This window comes from Spermophilus citellus (genome assembly GCF_964194105.1).
Source record: "Spermophilus citellus genome assembly, chromosome: 11".
NCBI classification, from domain to species: domain Eukaryota; kingdom Metazoa; phylum Chordata; class Mammalia; order Rodentia; family Sciuridae; genus Spermophilus; species Spermophilus citellus.
Window position 1 is genome coordinate 46804142 of NC_138192.1, and position 21251 is coordinate 46825392.

At 32.4% G+C, this 21251-nt stretch overlaps 1 protein-coding gene across 1 annotated transcript in view; it reads right to left on the reverse strand.

The window, feature by feature from the left end:
• The window catches only part of LRP1B (LDL receptor related protein 1B), a gene marked incomplete at its 3' end in the record, with an annotated part of 1847377 nt that overhangs the window by 707829 nt on the left and 1118297 nt on the right, over positions 1-21251 (reverse strand). The window contains exons 17-18 of the mRNA XM_081262419.1: positions 18713-18838; positions 12027-12143 (exon numbers count right to left, since the gene is read on the reverse strand). Of these exons, the coding sequence (XP_081118545.1) occupies positions 12027-12143; positions 18713-18838 (243 nt within the window). The remainder of the gene's footprint in view (positions 1-12026; positions 12144-18712; positions 18839-21251) is intronic.

Below are 21251 nucleotides of genomic sequence, written 5' to 3' on the forward strand. Positions count from 1 at the left end.
AGCTTAGAGATTAAAAGTAATTATTGCAGCATTTTTGAAACTATATTCAAAATATTCATAACTTTATCCAGAAACTCAGTACAGTGGCACATGCCTATAATACCAGCTGCTGAATAGGCTGAGGCAAGAGGATCATAAGTTCCCAACCAGCCTGAGCAACTTAGCGAGATGCTCCCAGCCCTGGGGTCAAGCGCCAGTATCACCAAAAAACAAAAACAGAAACAAAAAAATCCCACAAAAGTAACGAAAAAAAGATCAAGAATCAAGAATAAAGGTTACAATAAAATGTTCTGACATTAAATTAACAGTTCTAAAAGCAAGGATGACATAAAATGGGGATAGTAATATTCATAGATAATATCTTGGAATTTCCCAGAATTTATGAGAGACATGGCTTTAAATTCAGGAAGTACACTCTATCCTCAGATAAGTAAAAATTAATTCACAGGTAGAAACATTGTAATGAAACATGGAGATGAAAGAAAACATTTATAAAACCTGAACTGACCTGCAGATATTTTACAATATTAACACTTCAGTGAAAAAAATCTACCCATCCTACCCTTCCCCAAAAATATAAAAGTGAGAAATTTTTAGAAATTAATTTATTTGCTTTGTCAAAGAAAAAAAATAGTGCAAGCATGTCTGAGATTTAGGTAGAGACAATGGGGTAAGAAAAAATTCAGATGGGGACTGGGAAATATCCTGCCACTGAAGACAAGGGGATAAAGGGTTTCTAGGTCACCCATGCTGAAGGCTGCTCAAATAGTGAGAAACCAAAGGTGCACTATTGGTTTAAAGAAAAGTCCTTGATGAGGTTGGCAGTCAGTTTTGGTAGAGTGGTTTGGGGTAAAATCAAAATTCTAGTCTATAAAAGATAACGTAAAATATGAATATATGTCATTTTACATAAAATTTCTAAGAAATTTAAATATGAGAAATATTATAAATGTGATATCAATGATAATTATAGGATCAAAGTAGATTATGTTGGTGGTGATCTTTTTTAAGGGAAAAGTTGAACTTAAAGAAATATTGATGAGAAGAAATGAGTTAAATTAGAGTCAAAAATATAGGACAGACACAAGTTACGTTTTCTGTTTTTCTGCAGATTTTAGGGCAGCAGAAAGATTTTCATATCCAAAGAATGAATTCATATCTAACAGGTAATTCTCCCTGGCAATTAAAACAATTAGTATTAAAATAAACCTCCATTCAATTCAATCCTGAAGTTAATAATTAAAGAATGCATTTAGATTTTAGCATTCCAAGAAATGATTAAAGTAAGAAACTTAGTAAATTAAAAATGTTCAATAAAATGTGGCAGATAAAATCAAGAATGATTAATGATTAATTTAGTTTCCATAAAAGTACAAAATACATATGAAGTATCTCAAGTAAATTAACTGTCATATATCTTTAAGTCTGTATTTCAAAAAATTTCAGTACTTTTATATTGTACGTAATACTAAATCTTCCACAAGAGAAGGAACAAAACAACTTTTTTGTAGATTAAAACTTTTAAAATTACAAAAATTAAAAATGATTTGTTATATGGTATTTTATCATAGTTTTCTTATTCTTATTCATAGTTGTAGCAGTGCGTAGGCACATAGAACAGACACTTTCATCTCCTGAAATAGTGGTAAGATTGAGATGCTTCTTTTCACTTTTTTGCTACTTTAAAAATTAGCACATTATCAATAAGAGTAATTTAACCAAATTGCTTATACATATTGACTTATCAGCAAAAATAATATGGTTTGTATTCCTTGTCCCTACCTCCATGTTTGGTTGGTTAGTGTCAATATTTTAAAAAGGAAGTATTTCAAAAATGATATTTTCTGATATTTTTTTTCAGATGGGCCAACTCCAATTTCAGCTTCACATAATTATGTATTTTTTCCCATTTGAGAATAAAAATTATTTGGAAGACAAAAGACAAATTGATATCTTACATTTTATTGAAGAACCTTTATGTGCCAACCACTATCTAGATTTTTGTACCTACTTTTTCTCATTTGACTCTGATTAATCAACATGTATGTATGTGCGTACGCATGAACATACACATGTTTTTTTGCCAATGAGAAAATCAAGTAGCTGAAGTCTGTAAAGAGTCCATTCTTAGCCTTTATAGAAATTTACAGGGCTTTACTTCTAGAGCTAGAATTTCTGTGACCCAGTGTCTGATGAGGCATCAGCTTGTTTCTGGTAGTGCAGAGCTTCAGATAAGACAGAAAAGGCAGAGTAAGTGAGAATGGGAGGGATATAGCAGAGAGATACTGTAAGATGTTAGAAGAAAAGGACTAAATAATAGCCAGTAGAAATGTGTTTCATGGGGCTGGGGTTGTAGCTCAGTGGCAGAGCGCTTGCCTAACTCGTGAGGCACTGGATTCAATCCTCAGCACCACATAAAAATAAACAAATAAAATAAATACATGCTGTCCATCTACAACTACAAAAAAATGTTTAAAAATAGAAATTAAAAAAAAGAAATGTGTTTCACAAATCTGTATACATATTCAATCATCTGGATACATTTTAAAGACTTCTTACACCGATACACATTAGAGCCACACAAATATTTCCCACTATAGCCTTTGGAGGAAGCTCTGTTGACAGCAGGACTTCCAGATTCCAGAATATGAAAAAAAAATGTATATTGTTTAAAGCCATCATGTTTCTGGCAATAGTTATTTGTGGTAGCCATAACAAATTCTAATTTGTAAGGAATGCTGAAATTCAAGTATAAATGATCTGATATTATTTTAAGTTAATCTTCATATGATATACTTTCCTCCAAAGTCCAGATTCCCAGACTCCATACAAAACCTTCTGAATGGGAATCTTTCAGGGACAAGAGGAAGGAATCTGGGAATCTCACCAGCAACAGTATTGAAGATGATTCAGATCCTCAAGCAAGAACGGGAAAAGCTGAGTTAGGCCAAAGAGCTAAAAGCTCTTTTTAATAATTTCTGACTGTGGCTTTCAATATATATGCTTAATCTCCCAGTTTTCTTCAGACTGGATCTTATTAGTCAAGTGTATACAAAAGAGATAACTCTAACAAAAAACTGTGGGGAGCCATTTGACTGGGCGATTCCCCGTTTGGGTCTGAGGCGCTCTGGCTGTGTAGGAACTTTCCCAGCCCTCTCCTGATGAGAGAACCCGTCGTGTGGGGGTGTGACTGACCACTGACCCCAGGGGCCCAATCACTGACCCTGACCTTGGAGTGCACCCCCCCCCTCAACCTTCATTGGATGGAATTCTCCCCTGAATTTCTTGTTCCCCAATAAAAGGCTACTCCCTGGCGTGCTCCTTCTCTCTCTCTCCTGCTAGCCCTGAGTAATCCTTGCTGCCCTGCCTGGCGGTTAGAGGTGGGAACCAGAGAGGGGAGCCGTCTTGGACCTGGTCATAGAAATAAGGTAACTAAGTCTGTGTGTTTTATTTCAATCTCTGCTAGCTAACTTTTATGCCAAGAACCTCATTAATGAAACCATTGCGCTGGCCCCATGGTGGAAAAGACAATACAGCAAATACCATATACCTAAAGGATAATAAGAAGATAACTTAGCAGGAGGTGTATATCTTTTCTAACCAAAGTAATACAGTTTTCAAATAAAGACAAATGGAACAAGGGGAAAATACAACAAAATAAAGCAAAAATAACATTTGGATCTCAGAATATTGACCATGATTTTGTAATTAAGGAGAAAGAGGAAAGATAAATTTAAAAAATAGGGGGAAAGGCCAATAACATTGCCCCAAGGTTTATACTGAGAAAAAACTTTGAGACTCTAAAGACACAAGATTTATTTAAATCTTTGGGACAATAATTTTAAGATAAACTTGTTAAAAGAACACATTGTCAATAATTATAAAAAGACTATTTGACCATGAAGAAAGTTAAAACATTTCATTCTAAACTAACTTTTTTTGATTGATGAAATTTTTTAGTAAGAATATATCATGAAAATGCCCTACAATGTTCTTCTATTTTTAGCAACAATTTGAGGAATGTTCTTATGATAAATGAAAATATTATAGGTGGATGAGTAGCAGTTGGTCAGAACTGTATTTACAGAATTCCAATTAGGAGATCAGTTTTCCATAAACTATTTTTTAATTGGCAAGGAAAGGTTCACTCCTTTCTACTATTAAGTCTTAAAATTTATGCTTAACAAATCTTTGTATTACACAAAGCTGGGAGATAACATTAGTATGGTGGGCAATGGATTCCAAACTGCAAATCTGCACGTAAGTGTTGTAACAGAATGGAGGACTATAAATTTAAGTGTGCAGTAAAGCCAATGCCACTCAGTACATATTCTGAAATATATGGATAAGGGAGACTCATAAGAACATCAAAATAAAAAGCCTGGCAAATGTAAACATTGGAAGTGTCCGAAGGATTAATCTAGTTTATAAAAAAAAAACTTATATATTTTAATTGATGGAAAACTCAATGTATCAGTTACACAATAAAGCACCTGTCCAGTCTTCCTTAATAGAGGCCTACAAACTAAATAAGTGAAGCCAATTAGTCCACTATTATCTGTTATATAAAAAACACACAGCATACTATTATTTTTGTTTATTGGTAGGCCATGAATTTGTTAATTTTTCAAAACTCTGGCAAAAACATAACATTTACCATGTAAGCACACAGTTCACAGGTGTTAGCTATATTCATGATGTACTGCAAGTGATCAATAGAACTTTTAAATTGTGCAAAGCCAAAATTGTAAACATTGAACATCACTTCCCCATGTTCATTCATAAATTGTGGAAATGTCAGGAAAAGTTGAAGGCAACAATTTGTTTAGTCTTTAAAAGACAAAGGTTCAGTGGACACAATGGTGTTTTTTGTTATCTTAAGTATCATACTGAGAACAAAGTAATTGATTCACAATCCGAAGCTTCAGAGGACAGAACAAGTGTCACTGCATAAAAATTTTAGGAAGACAGGTTTTGGTTCCACAAAAATGTTCTAACAATTGATTACTGCACAAGAGTAAAATAAACTACCCTGTGAAATATCCAGTTCTTGGATCTTGAAAATATTCAGTGAAGGAGCAAGAATCTGCAGGACCAGTTTTTATAAATCACCTGTATTAGAAAACAGGTTGAACTACCTAGATAGCATCTTTGTCAATTTCTAGAGTTTCTAATTCTCTTAGAGTAGACAACTAGGACTGAATGGGAGTAAGTTCCAAAGCTTGTCATGTCTACTGACTCATTCATAAACTTTGGACATAGAATTTTCAGAATATTAGTCTCCTTTGTGGTGATGTGAGGAGCAAAAATGAATCATTTTTATCATTTTTTTTCGTAAATTTCCATGCATTTAATAAATGTGCACACTTGTGTATATTATTAGGCATCTGACAAGCTGTTTTAATAGGTGACTAGATGGCAGCAAGGAAAGGGAAAAGGGGACAGGAAGAGTGAGTGAGTGAATGAAGACAACAAACACATGCAAGAATGGGATTGTTCCATTTGCCATGGTGCAGAATCACTTAACCTAATAAGAACAAGAAAATGACAAGTCTGCCCACATTCTGTCAGTATTTGGAACCATTCTATAAAAGAGTAGAGTATAAACAAGTCAGCTTTTCAGAGAACAGTCAAACAAACAGTTGGGGCCGGTGTTGTGGCTTGGTGGCAGAGCGCTTGCCTAGCATGTGTGAGGCACTGGGTTTGATTCTCAGCACCACATATAAATAAATAAAATAAAGGCCCATTGACAACTAAAAAAATAAAAAATAAAAAAAAAATTGTGGAGAGATGTATTGACTCAAGGGAAGGAGAGGTCTACTAAAAAATATTCACAGAATTTTGTGAGTGCCTGAGCAAAGAGAAATGATCATAATTTTCTCAGGAAACAGACTTGTTCTTTCACCCTGTATCTCAAAAAGAAAGAGCTAGAGAATAGTAACAGTCCCAGAAAATGGGTTGTTGAGAGAAGAACCTGATCACAACATTGGGGGGTGGGGTGGGGAGGAACATCTAGAAAAAGAAAATTTAAAAAAAACTTTTTTTTTGATAATCTCATGTAGTAAAACAAACAAAAAGGCAGCCTAGCAGGCAAGGGGATTCTTTCAAGTTAAAGCTATATTATATAGGTCCAGTGATAGGAAGAAAGGGAATGGGGGGTTGGGGGAAGGAAGAGCAATCTGCAGGGAACTAGCAATATGGAAGGAAGAATGGAGAAGAATGAAAAGGAAGAAATGGAGGAGAACGAATAGGAGAAAGAAGGCAAGAAGGGATCAGAGGAGGAAAAGTGGAAGGGGTAAGGAAGAGAAAACAGATAAGGAGGAAGTTTACACAACTCTGTAGAGGGGTGGGACCTAGGCCTCCATACAGGTCTCACAAAGAGCCTCTAAAGAAAACTACACTTCTCATGGGTGAAAGGATAGTGATACTCAAAAGCAAATGCAGGTTTCCACAAGGCCTACTTTGAAAGATGTTATATATTTCCTCCATCTCCCCTGTCTGCCTAAAGTGCTGACACTAGATGAAGAAAGGCAGAAAGTGAAACATAAGGATACACTTTCTTTTCTATATCAAGTTCCTTGAACCTCAAGTATAGCAGCAGTAGGAGAAAGTGTTGCATGAGAATATAATGCTGATGTTTAAAAATGGATTGGACTAAGTTATTGAAACCCCAACTGACCAGTCATTGTGTTTGCCAAGAACAGACTGAGGAACAGTGAGGTGCTGAATAAAGAGTGATAGGCAATCATCATATTTCATGTAAATTACACTGGATTAATTCTTGTATTAGACATTTTATGACACACAAAATTATTTTAATAAAATAAAAAAAACATACAGTTCATTAGGATTTTTGTTTTTGTGGTTACTTGGGGGAAATATCCTAGATATTTGCATTGATTTAACCTGATAACAATTTCTAGTGTATACCCATCTCCTCTCCTTTTCTCTCTTTTCCTTCTCTCTGGTCTTCATGTCCGGTACTTGAAAATTTTCTTTCTTATATTGTTTGCTTCCCAATTGTGTGGATTAAGATTACGAGCACACTTAGAAGCAAGATTATAAGTATAAGAAACAGAATTCTATTTTCAAGATCTAAAATGCCCAACATCCATTGTGGGCTATGTAATGTTAACTTTGAAAACCCTAGTGGATTTTTATTTCTACTTTCTTGAATCATCCTTCATATCTGTTAATAAACTTTAGGTAATTAGTGACATTTAAACCTTTGAACAAATTGAACATTACCAATTTATATTAAAGCATACTTATAAAAACATAATAAACATAAGCTATATTGAAATTTTTAAAAGCTAGAACAAGCCATGTATTGTTATGCAAAAGTTTAAAATAAATGATGATATGATATTGTTTTTGCTTATAAATTTTTTAAAGGACAAAATGAGTCTTTGAAACATTCTTATGTTTATTCATAAATTAACCTTATATTTAATTTTGTAATTTGTAAATGGGAAGATAATTTGTGTAAATAATTGCTTCTTCCATCTTAAATTGTTTTTATATATTTGAACATAATTTTCATTAAGTACATGTAAGATAAAACCAAATATGCATAACAGTGGTCCTTAAAGTACAATCTTTCAGCTAGTAGTATAAACATCAGTGTCCATTAGATGTTGTTAGAATTGTAAATTCTTAGGGTCCACCTGAGGATTCACTGGATCAGGACTCTGGGAAGGGGTGTAACAATCTGTTCTATTAGCAAGTCTTCTAGAGGCCCTCTCCAATGTATGCTCAAGTTTTAGAACAACTATTTAATGTTTCTTGATCTGGAGTGCACATTCATACCACTGGAATGCATTAAAAACCCTCATTCTTAGGACTTTCTCCTAGAGAATTTTATTTAATTAGCTTGGAATGAGGTATGGGCAGGTTATTTTAAATTTCTCCTCATCATCTTTTCAAGAGAGCTAAAGTTGAAAACCAATACTAGTCTTATTCTTGAAATGAGATTGTCCATTCATATAGTTGACACAAGGTCATCTTTTACCATAGGCTTCACAATTGTACTTATAATGTCTCCTTTATACATGAAACAACTACTGAAAAAGTTAAATGATCACTTAAAGATCAAGGCTGAATCCTCAGAGGGCCTTCCTAATTATGTAACTGTTTGCTCACATATAATGTAAGTCTAAAATGTGCAATTAACTTATAAAGGTAAATGCAAATAAAATGAGAAAGGGTTATAAATAGGTATTAGTGGATTCCACTGAAAATTTGACCCTGAATTGTATCTTCATTTCTATCAGGAACATTTCTAATCATAGGTTTTGCATGTTTTTAAATCTAAATTTTAATATTATTCTCCATGTAAATGGCTACCTATTAAATTTAACAAAGATTGTTCAGAGAGCTGAACTGTGGGAAAAAAAAGTGATTACAGAATCTTCTGGTAGAAATAAATCTTAGGGAATCTGGCCTATTTCAATAGCGAAATAAAATATGTCAGTTCAAATGTTACAATATGCTTAATATGATGGGGAACTAGTAGAACCCATATTCATTTATAAACTAGCATCAGATATGGTAACATTAAAAAAAAGCCTGCAGTCTTTATCATTTTTGTATATAGTGCAGTGATAATTTCTATTAGAGAAATCTATTCTCTTTTACAACATTAAAAGTGACATTATGCCTACTAGAGTTTTTTTGTCAGCTTCTGTCCCTATGTAAATTTTCATTTAAAATGACAATGTGAAAGGTGAATGTATGTTATTAAAGAGGGGAACACATTTGGACATTTCTTGCATTGTAAAAAGGAATGGTACTGTGACTAACCCCTGCAGGTGGTTGACTGACACTCTGTAAAATGTATCAATGATTCAGAACCAAAATATTTAGCAGCTAAATTGTCACATTGTGTTATACTTGATTGTGTGTTGGTGATCTCTACCAGCATGTGAAAGCTGATTTGTGAATTTTCAGAGATTATATGAGTTAGTTTTTAAGCACATAATATTATTCAAAACAAAATTGTCATAAATTTAAAATGGATTAATGTTTAAAACAAAGAAAATAAATACTCAAGATTCATAATTTCTGAATAAATTTACTAATGGCTTGTAAAGCTATTTTAGTCTATTACATTCATATAGTAAAGATTCATGTGTTTTTCCCAATTTCACGTTTAGAGAGTTTTGTTGGCAAATGGATATTGGCCATGATAGGTATATTTATGGTCCCAAACAAGCAAACACTCTCAGAGTTCCTCCCACCAGGAAATACTAAAACATTTATCAACACATTAATGAATAAGGTCTATTATAGGAGTATATACATTTAAATAAGATATTCATGCAGATATATTGGCATTGAATGCCCACTCATTGACCCAATCAGTGGATGTCAAAACAAAATCAACATGGAATGATCAGATTTTAATTTCAAGCATACTTGGATTCCTAGACTAGCCTGGAAAGCAGTATGGAAATTCCTTGGAAATCTGGGAATGGAACCACAATTTGACCCAGCTATCCCACTCCATGGTCTATACCTAAAAGAGTTAAAAATAGTTTCTATAGGGACACAGCCACATGAATTTTTATAGCAGCACAATTCACAAAAGCTAAACTGTGGAGCCAAACTAGATGCCCTTCAGTGGATGGATGGATAAAAAAAAAAAATGTGACATTTATACACAATGGAATTTTACTCAGCAATAAAAGAGAACAAAATCATGGTATTTGCAGGTAAATGGATAGTGTTTGGAGAAGATAATGCTAAGTGAAGTTAGCCAATCCCCCCTCAAAAAACCAAATGCCAAATATTTTCTCTGATATAAGGAGGCTGACTCATAGTGGTGTAGATAGGGGAAGAAAGAAAGAAATAGATGAAATCTAGATAGGACAGAGGGGTGGGAGGGTAAGGGAGGGGACAGGGGATTAGCAAGGATGATGGAATGTGATAGACATCATTATCCAAAGTACATGTATGGAGACACAAATTGGTGTCAACATACTCTATATACAACCAGAGATATGAAAAATTGTGCTGTATATGTGTAATAAGAATTATAATGCATTCTGCAGCCATTTATTTTTTAAAATCAATAAAAAAAGTCTGATCTTAAGTAGTTTTCTAAAAGTCTTTAAGTTTCAATAATTTTATTTCTAAAACATAGTAAAGTTTTTCCTAGACTTGTTGTAAGATTCAATACAAAAAATATGTCTCTGGTAACATTTCTTCCCCTCATTTCATGAAATGTAAATGTTCATTAGTATAATTTCTTAGAATATTCAAAGTTTAAGGTATTTTCCCCCTTCTTTGATTCAAATAAATTATCATTAGACTAAGAAAGATGACTTTCCCTAGACTTACTACAATGAAATTTAAAAAATAAAATGAAGTAGGGTCAAAGACAAATGAGAAGCACTTAATGAGTTCATACTTTATTTTTCTGCTTTATTTTTTTTTATTTTATTTTTTAAAGAGAGAGTGAGAGAGGAGAGAGAGAGAAAGAGAGAGAGAGAGAGAATTTTTAATATTTGTTTTTTAGTTCTTGGCGGACACAACATCTTTGTTGGTATGTGGTGCTGAGGATAGAACCCAGGCCGCACGCATGCTAGGCGAGCGCGCTACCGCTTGAGCCACATCCCCAGCCCCTATTTTTCTGCTTTATATTGTTTTCATGTCATTACTCATCTGAATTGGGACTCTGATTCTAAGACTTCTCTGTATTTATTTAATGTTTATAGGGTTTAGAGGTTTTTGGTTGTTCATTATCTTTCTGGTATACTTTTGGCCCACAACATTCATGTGAAAATTGGAAAGGAGATTATACTTCTCAACTCTTTATTGACCAGGCTTGATAATTTATATGTCAAATGTACACTTAAGTGTTTATTGTGTGATTTTTCTATTGCTTTCTTTACACCACTTTTTTTTCCTTACCATATCATTTAACACTATTTTATCTATACTTTATTCATTTTTCAGAGGTTATTAGCTAAAAATGTTCACAGTGACTTAGTAGTTGAGTTTAAGAAAAATTTTAAATATGTAAAGAGAGAATACATCTTCTAAATAATAACATTTAAAAAGGGGGCTTAAAAGATCTTATTTCTTACTGTGAATAGTACTATAACAGGATTAATTATTAAAATGTATACTCAATTGAGTTACCATTATTATTATTTATTTTTTTCCTTGCTGGTGATCAAATCCAGGTTTGATCTATAATTAAATCACATCCATATCCCTAATTGCATTATATTTTAATAAGTGTGCTCTATGCCTCTCATTTATGAATAAAGTTTTTAAGAGTAATTTTTAAAATCCATTGCCATGACTAAAATAAAGTACATCTTACAAATATTGTTTAATTTCCATAATATGTTTGAATATATGTTATTGAGAAACTGATAATAACACATATGGAAACTTAAGTACAAAGGGAGGATAATTAAATTTGTACCTTCATATAATAATAATTTTTTACTATTTTCAGGAATCAGATAATCAGTGGGAAGTGAGTAGGAATTTTGCCATCAACAAACATGTTATCTTAAACCGTTAATGATCTTTGTCAGTCAGAATCACATGACTATGGAAAAGCAAAAATTGATTTACCAACTCTGGAATCTCAGTCTAGATTGTTTTTTGCTCTGAGAATATAACACACACATGCCAACCAGAAACACGTTTACCTCATTTACTCCAGTGTTAACCGTTGCATTGTTTTGACAAATTTTATCATTATAGGCATAAGATTAATAGCAAACACTTAAGAGTATCTTGTTAGCCTTATATAACTACCTCTGAATAGAAGCTGTAGTGTTGGGATCATTTGTTTCAGCAGAGGATATTGTTACTGCTTCATGAATGGTTATATTCTAAAGCTGTCATTGAAGTACATATTCATATCTGAAGGGCTATAATAAAGTAACATATCTCTGCCTTGTTGACTTATATTTATAAAGAAATAGCCTTTTAAGGGGATTACAGTGATAGAAAGTTCTATCTGACAAGATCTCTACTAAGAGGATATTTCATTCACAACTTACCACAGGATGCCATTTCATCTGTCTGGTCACCACAGTCATCTTCTCTGTCACACAGCCATGCTCTGAGAATACATCGTCCATTTCCACAAGAAAATTGGTCTGCCTGGCATGTTCTGGCTGTTATGATCAATTAATACACAAAGACTAAATTTAGAGGAATTTTGAACCAGTAAGCATATAACAAGAGTATGCAGCATTTCTTTTACACCAAAGACATGTTTCTCTATTAAGATAAAATTATTTAAAATGTAAATTTTTATTTAATGTTTCACAATACCAGCCTGCTTCTCTAAAGCTCACATGTTTGGTCTTTAATTAAAATGAGTGTTAAGTAACAAGATATTCAATATTTCTCACACAATTCCACAAATGAAGCTATGAAATAATTATTTTTAAAATTTTGCCTGGCACATGCTTATGAATATATCATCAAATTAAATTTCATCTAGTTTTTGATTAATAAAAAAGAAATTCATACAGTATTTGCCAAAAGCCAAGATTACTTTTGTTGTAAGGTAAGAGGAAGCCTTGAGAGACTTTCTCAGGATATCTAGTTCCTAATCAAGGAGTCAGAATTCTCCTTTTCCTCTAACATTTTAAATGCAGTCACTTCTTAATCTCAAAATGGTCCACTGTGTGGTGTGAGAATACAGAAAGCATTTCGAAAACATGCATTTAGCCTTAAGACATTTTTCTAAAGTTCACTTTTTGCACAGTTGTATAAATAAATGTATGGCTTTTAATCAAAGTATATTAATGAACTTTGCTTTGGGCTCCCTTAAGGGTTTCAATGAACACAAATATGGAACCTTGCTTTCTGTGTTAGCCAAAGGCAGTGGTTTAAAATTATTTAGTAAAGGGGTTATGTTCTACAGGGAATTTTATTGCCCTTTTCTATTACAATCAGGTCAACTTTTGAAAGCATGAAAGCCTAGATAGCTTCTCTGCCTCTTTCCCCAGGCCTTTGGTTGTTATACACTTCGTTTTTTTTAATGTTTGATTTTTTTTTCTTTCCTTTCTTCATCCTCTGAACGACTAATCCATCTTCATGAGTGTCTGTAACCCGTCCACACTTTCCTTTCATTAGACTAGGGAAAAAAATGAAATATGTTTGGAAGAAGATACTGAGATCTGTGAGTATTTTGATTAGGTGAAGTATGAGTGGATGAGGAACACTGGATTCTGGGTTTATGAAATTGTAGAGAAGGTTCTGGCATAAAGTAAACACTTCCTCTTGTTTCTGGGCTTGCAAAATCATAATGATGTGTCTCTGTTACATCAAACCATCTTGTGAACTTGAGTACTGATGCTTGGTGAAGGGAGTAGTTCAAACAGAAGTCAACCAAGCATCCATAAATCAGAGTTTCAGAGGTCAGTAGAAATAAGATATTAGAAGACATATACATAGAAAAGTGTACATGAAATATAAAGATGTTTATCAATTATTGTTTTTTTTTAAAGAGAGAGTGAGAGATGAGAGAGAGAGAGAATTTTTTTTTTAATATTTATTTTTTAGTACTCGGCGGACACAACATCTTTGTTGGTATGTGGTGCTGAGGATCGAACCTGGGCCGCACGCATGCAAGGCAAGCGCGCTACCGCTTGAGCCACATCCCCAGCCCATCAATTATTGTTGAATATTTTAAAGACCATTCAAAATTTTGTTAGTTGATTTGATATATTGGATTGAATATACTGTTTCTAATTATAGTGACCACAATCAGAAATATTAAGATCATTATCACATATTTTGCTTTACATAGATAAGAGCATTGAATCTAAAGTATTTTATGCAATGTCTCATGTTTTTTCCATTTCTGAAAATTGATCATTTATTCTAAATCAACAATTTTTAAGTTTTCTAGGAAAAAAATGTATACTTCAGAGTTTGCAAAATAAAAATTTCATGTAGAAGTAAAAATTTCTATGTTGGATCATTTAGCTAATTTAACAGAATTTTTACTAAATTAACCCCCATTTGGAATAAAAATAATAATATCTTCAGGTAATTTCTATTTAATTATGTCTACTTGGGGAAATCTATGCATCTGTGCAAACTTAGTAAAGATGTAGAGGAATACACACAAGGTATTGGCATGAATTTAGGAAGGGGTAGAAATAGAAATGCGGAGAAACTGATACCTTTTTCTTCACATTCCTCTGTATTGTTTCTTTGACTATGGTAAATACTTTTTATGTTTTGAGTTTTAAGAGAAGTTTAATGAGAGGATATTTTAAGTAAAATTAAATTTGTCTAATGCAATATTCTTTTACTTGATATTTTTATGTCAGTGTATTCTCTCCCAATAATTCCAGTTTGGCCCTAGCAAAAATTTCTTACTGTTTCCTTTTATTTGGAGAGCTATGATGATTAGAGACAAAAATGCAAAGAAATTCAAGAACCTATGCCATATAGTGTATGAACTGTCATTGTGATAGTGTGGGAGTTAAAATGCTAATGCTGGAAGAACTGCTATGATCTATAATTCCAGAGAGATCACTATGTTATTATGGAGAAATGTTGTGCACAAAAAGTATATGAATTCACTATCTGTTCTAATCTTGGAGGAAAGTATTTGTTTGGTCTATCAGGAAAATTTAACTGGCTTCAGATGAGAACAGTGTTCATTCTACAAACCTCCAAGTACTTGTCTACATGATATAACCAGATTGACTGAATTACCACTTTTGAATCAATGGATTTATAGGAAGGATATACAGCTTCCACTTATTCAGTTTTTTATCTCCATCAGATCTAATTAGTTTAGATGTTAGATCAAAAGAGTAGCTTGGAGGACTCTAATTTTATAGCAAGTGCTGCTCTGAGGAAAAGAAAATTTACACCTCCTACAAGAGAATTTTTTATCCAGCACAAGAATCAAAGATTCACTGTCACAATGTGGATATTTCTAACTATCAATAACCATGCTTCTCCTGTGGTCACACAGTAGTGAGAGTTCCCACAGTGCACAACAAATGATACAGGGGGAGGACATAGCAAAACATGCTATTTATAAACTTTACCTTTGTTGCATTTTGATCAAGACATCCAATTGAAGGAAAAGTCATCAAGTTATATCAAAATGCAGTCTACACTTTATCTTGCAAAAAAAGTCTGATTTTTAACACACTAGTTTATTCTAATGTAATTATACCTGTCTAGTTTGAATTTAGTCAAATTAGGGGGGAGGATGTGAGAATAAATATTATATAGTATAATCAGAACTCTGTGGTAGGAGACAACAGCTACACAGATCCTGACTCTCTGGTCCCCTGTGTTTGCACTGTTTCCTTTTCTGGGTACATTCTCCAAGCCTCTCTCTCTCTCTCTCTCATTATTCATTCCATTCTACCCAGAGTAATACATGCTGCTAAATTGGTCTATTTTTTGTTCTGGTGAAATAATTCTTTCACCTAGAGACTTATAGAAAATAACATCATTAACACTACTTACAGTCATATATCTATTGCCAATATATTTTCTCTAATTGCTACAGAATTTTTTTCTTGTTTTATTTAAGAAAAAAATGTATTATACCATTATATACAATTGTCTACAGTTTTATGCTTCATATAAATATTATTCTTTATATTCTTCAACTCTCTTTTCTTAACTTTCTGTTTGAAATTCATTCCTATTGATATTTTATACTAGCTCATTCATTTCACTAGCAATATATTATGCAAATATAATACATATATTTATCCATTCTTCTATTCATAGATATTTGAATTTTACTAGTAGTACTACCAGGACAATGCATATTTTACTTGTGTCTCCTTGTGAATAGGTATTAACTAGAGTATAAGCCTAGAAATGGACTTAGAGTTGAAGATATAAGAGTCTTTACATGTATTGGATTTAGCCAAATTACATTCTGATGTGAAAAGTTAATTTATACACCCACCAAGAGGATATGTTAGTTCATTTTCCTAACATAACTACAATTAGTTTTATCAAATTATTTATTTATCCTAATTAAATGGCTTTGACTATTGCTTAGTAATTCATCTTATATGTTTTTATTTATCTATTTATTTATTTATTCATTCATTCATTCATTCATTTGCAGAACCAAGGGCTTTTCACGCTAGGTAAACACTTCTACTGAGCCACATCCTCAGTCCACTTACATTTAAAGGTTCAGTACAGACACTGCCTCCTTCAGGAAGTCTGTTCAGATAGCCAGTGATTCATCTCTATTCTTCCTATGTGTTGAAATGTGGTTCCACTTAGCACTTTGACTATTGCATTAGAATGTCCTATTGACATGTCTTTCACTCTTAACCTCGTAATGAATGGCATTATGTATTTTTACTTATTCTATCACCAGTACCTTGACAAATACTTATTGCATTATTACAATGATGAGAAAGGAAATTAGCATCACATGGAAAAGGATTTTCTTTTAAATATAAAATGGTGGGGATGTAAATGAACATAGAACAGTAAATTCAAATACAGTATGATCCTCTACTTTAATTTTTTTTTCTATCTTGGAAACATGTCCATGTATGCATTTTGATTTAGGAAAAGAGAGATGATCCATGGAAAATGTGCATGTGGATTAACTACCTTTTCTAGTGTGGTGAGTTTTGTCAATTATTTATTTTGGTAAAATGAACTGGAAAAATACTTTGAAACATAACCACACGCTTTGTAGTTTTCAATGATAAAAGGAATATTTATTTTTTCTTTGTTCTTACTCAAGTTCAATGGTATCCAGTGATCATAAGAGGTGTCATAAACATACTGAAAAGAAGATCTAGTACTGAGTGCAGACTTCCAGTGGCATCCCCAGAAAAGGCACTTACGCAAGTTGTGTTCTGTTTCTTAGTGAACCACAGGACTTGAGTGTCTAAGATAGCTTACTAATTAGGACTGATCATTCCATTTTTTCTTGTACATGAGCATTTCCTCTTTTACCACTATAAATAGCTAACTAAACACAAATCGTCCTTTAAAAATCATGTAGAAAAAAGCAAAATCTTTATAAATGTATTACAAATAAAGAAGACACAATATTGTAAATTGAGCCACAAGTGTCTTCAATTTTATGATGAAAGCAGACCTGTCTGTTTAGGATGTAATGAAACATAATGTTTGAATTGAATCTTAACCTTAAAAGAATAGTAATTGTAGAGCTTATAAAGATGTTTTATCATATATTATATTCATATTACAAGAGCAACCTGAGCAAAGTCAAACTATACCTAAAATTATAGCTAATCTGCAGGATTATGTGGTTTGGAATGCATAACAATGATCTAACAGACAGAACACAGATTGAATTTCCCCTAAACTCTTACCCAAGAATAAGTTTTTAGACAAGCTCTTTCTCCTATATAGACCTATAAAATGAATAGTCTTGAATGTAGGGACCTAGGACCTAATGATCCCTAAAGGTCCTTTTCTTAAATTTAAGAAAGTCTTTTTGTAAAGCAATCTTATAGGACACACATGAAAAATTTTATTAAGAAATTAATATAGTCCAAATGTCAAATAGAGTTTTACATCAAGGAATAAGAAACTACTTGGCCCATGGATCATGTGTAAATATGTCATTATGCAAAAAGCTGAATATACATTGTAGGTTAGAATTATGCAATGGTGATTATTTTGCTCTTGCCCTTGTTGTTTTGTACATGATGAAAAGCTCTTTAGAAACAATTTCTAGTTAATTCACACTCTTGCAGAGCAGATAGAAAAGCACAAGGAAAATGAGATGCAATGAATTACAAGTTTTTCCAAAAGAAAACCAGTGGCAATGACAAGACAGGAATTGATCTTGATGTCTGTCTTTTCTCTGCTACTCTATTAATTTTTACAAGCATTTTATAATAATTTTTATTTATTGAGAGTTGTTTTGACAAAAAAATCAAAGAGTTGATGGGGTGGTCCATGTTTTGATGTTGCTATGTGCAATTTTTTTATTTAAATCAGTTTTTTTTTACGAATCATATCAATATGTGCCATCTAACACATTGGTTTTACTTCATCATTTAAATAGCAGCATAAGGCTGCTGCTAGCCAGTATCATTTTTCAACTCTTATCTGACTAATAATGACCTTTCTGGCACACTGTTGTAACCTGTACCACCAGCTGTATATTTCCATTCAACAAGAATCTGGCTAGGGATTCAAAGATTTATTACAATGGAATAGATTATATGGAAATATAAATAGGCTTAGTGGTCTTGGGACTTCATGAAAACAAAAAAAAAATGCTACCTCATATAAATAATGTGCTATGAACACAAAGTTATTCACAAAGGTATTCCATAGTAGACACAATAAAATTTATAAGTTTTTTTTCAATGTTAAAAAAAAAAAGAAATCTTCCTGTGAGATGGCCTGTATCACAGCATGCTGACAAACATCACCTTCCCGTTTTTGCCAAGAAAGATTTAGTTGGGACGGGTTTCATAGAAGAAGTGTATTGACAGTCAACCCATATGGATAGATGAAGTGCCAAATTATTTTGGAAAGCAGAGAAATGCCCAAGTATTAAATAAAGATAATTTATATCCGAGCCTTTGTGGCATCAAACTCTGAATTCACTTACTACTGCCATAATCAGATTGTCAGCACTAGGAATGTCCAGATTAGTTCAGAGTTCTGACCTGAATTTTTATGGTGACCAATTCTGAAAGTAATTTATGTACATATTCAAGCAAACACTTACCTGCACAAGTTTGATTGGATTCATCCTCATTGCTCCCACAATCATTAGCTCCATCACAAAGCCATCTCTTGGGGATACATCGATTATTCTGGCATTTAAATTGATCATCAGGACAGGTATGATTGACTGGGAGAGAGGGAAAGCAAATTTAATTATTTAAAATTGGATAAAGTTATAAATATCTGGAATTATAGTTATAAAATGTTACAATAATTATAATATTATTAAACAATAAATTCTATAGCTTCTGTCAATCTTTGTCTCTAATGATACAGAAAATAACAATATTCTATGCATTGTTAAAATATAATATTTTTGTAAAAGACATCATGTAACTAATTTACAAATAAAATGAAATGTATTCCTTTCTCCTGTTTCCACTACAACCGACTATATCATTAAGCCTCTTGACCCATCTTTCATCAGAACTGATGAATCAATTCCAAAATATCTACCAAAAACATTTAAAATAACCATCAAGTTTTAATGTTAAACATAACAAATTTGTCTCCAAATACTTTTCTTATACATAGTTAAAATATTATTTCTTTAATCCACACATATACTCAAACATTTCTTAGATTATTAAATATACCCAATTTTATTCTGTTTTATCTAATATTTCTTGGGGCTGCAAAGAACACAAACAAATGAAAATATACATCACTTGTGACCTAGATTTGATGCTAAAAATGAGATTCTATATAATTTTAATAAAAATAGATCATCATTATTTTTGTCTCCTAGTACAAACAAATAAACATGTAACTACAGAAAATACTGAGGATGAGACCAATCCTCACATGGGAAGCTGTACACAGCTAAAGATTAAACCACCAATATCTAAACACAACAGGGGGCATCTTACTGTTAACCTTCTATCAGTATTTTTTTTCAGGATTTAAAGAGGCATGCTCTTCAATATTTGTTTTGCAATTTCTTTTTTTTTCTTTTTTTTATTGATTGTTCAAAACATTACAGAGCTCATGCAATTTCAACTTTCTTTTTGAAGTAATTTCCCTTATGCCCAATAGTTGTACCTCTGTATGATAAAATCAATTTGTATAATAGTTTCATGTAGAATTCAAAAATATTATCATTTTTTCATGCTGTTGCACAGCAAATGTGTGCATTTCTAGTCAGTTATAGAGAAGACTTTTTCTTTAAAGTAGTATGCATGATAAAGTTATTTCAACTCCTTTTGGAAAGTTTTTTATTTGTGTAATATAAAAGAATAAATAAATTGAAATGTAGAACATACTTAAATTCTCTGACATTTGAATATAATTAAATTTTTTCTTCCCACTACAAGGACTTTAGAGGAAATATATGCCTATGAAAAATAAAAGTCATCCAATATTTCAAAGGCTCTACATTTTAAAATTTCAAGATTATGCATTTGCACCCTAGTGCAATTTTCAGCATAGGTTTGTAGTTTGTAGTTGAGACATTGAAGGATAGAGAGTAGAAGAATTTATAACAGAATTCAATGCTGGAGATTATGAGTATTTAAAATCTAAACTAATCCTCTGAAATGACCTATGTAGTATGGGAATATCATCCATGAAACTCCAGGAATAGAGTACCGATCAGCATGACTGTAATGGTCAGATAAGATAACCTACTGTAAGGTGGTATCCAGAGACCTTTAGCCATTTGTTGCCTTATTCAGTTAATTATTCATTCTTCCAGGTGCCAGGAGCTGTGTTGTGAATCCTACTCTGCTAAAATGTAATGTCTCCTCAGTAAGATATTAATCTATTATTAAATGCACCAAGTAAGCAAGCATATACTTACAATATGTTTTTTTAACTACTATAATAAAGTAGTTAAATTATAAAAAAAAAAACCGCTATAATAAAGCTATGTACAGGAAATGAATGCTGAACTCCAACTTGGATGTACTAAGATTTTTTTGGTGGTTAGAAAAGATTTCCCTAGGAAGGTAATGATGAGCAATGCTGGATTCCTTCTTTACAGAAAAGTGACTGCAGTGTCAGAAAGAAAAACAAAGGATGTTTTTGGAGTTCTACTTATTGTTAAATTTGATAAGAATCAAAAGGGTAAGCAGAGCATGAGACTAAAGGATAAAAATATAAATACAAGACATAACAGGAAGTATATGGGAGTCAGTGGATTACAGAATTTATCCTCTTGGTTAGACAGTGGTTGAAATACCAATTATAAACTTCATTTCATAAATAATATCCTGGAAGCATTGTGGAAAGTGAGTTTTATTTAAGAGAGAAAGAGTGGTAGGATTAAAATAACACTTGCTGTGTTAAACTAAAACGAAAACCTAATTTAGCCAATGAAAATTGAGAAGACATAAAGATAAAAAAAAATTATTTAGGTAATAGAAGAGATAAGATTCATTAATAGAAGTGAGTACAAACTATAAGTGAAACGGAGGAAGCCAGGAAAAGCTCTTGGCTTCGTATGGAAATAGAAAGTGTTAGCAATAATCAAAAAATATATACTAACAATAATTTTTACACTATTAGTAAACAGTGTCAACTCATTGTCCGTGTACATATAA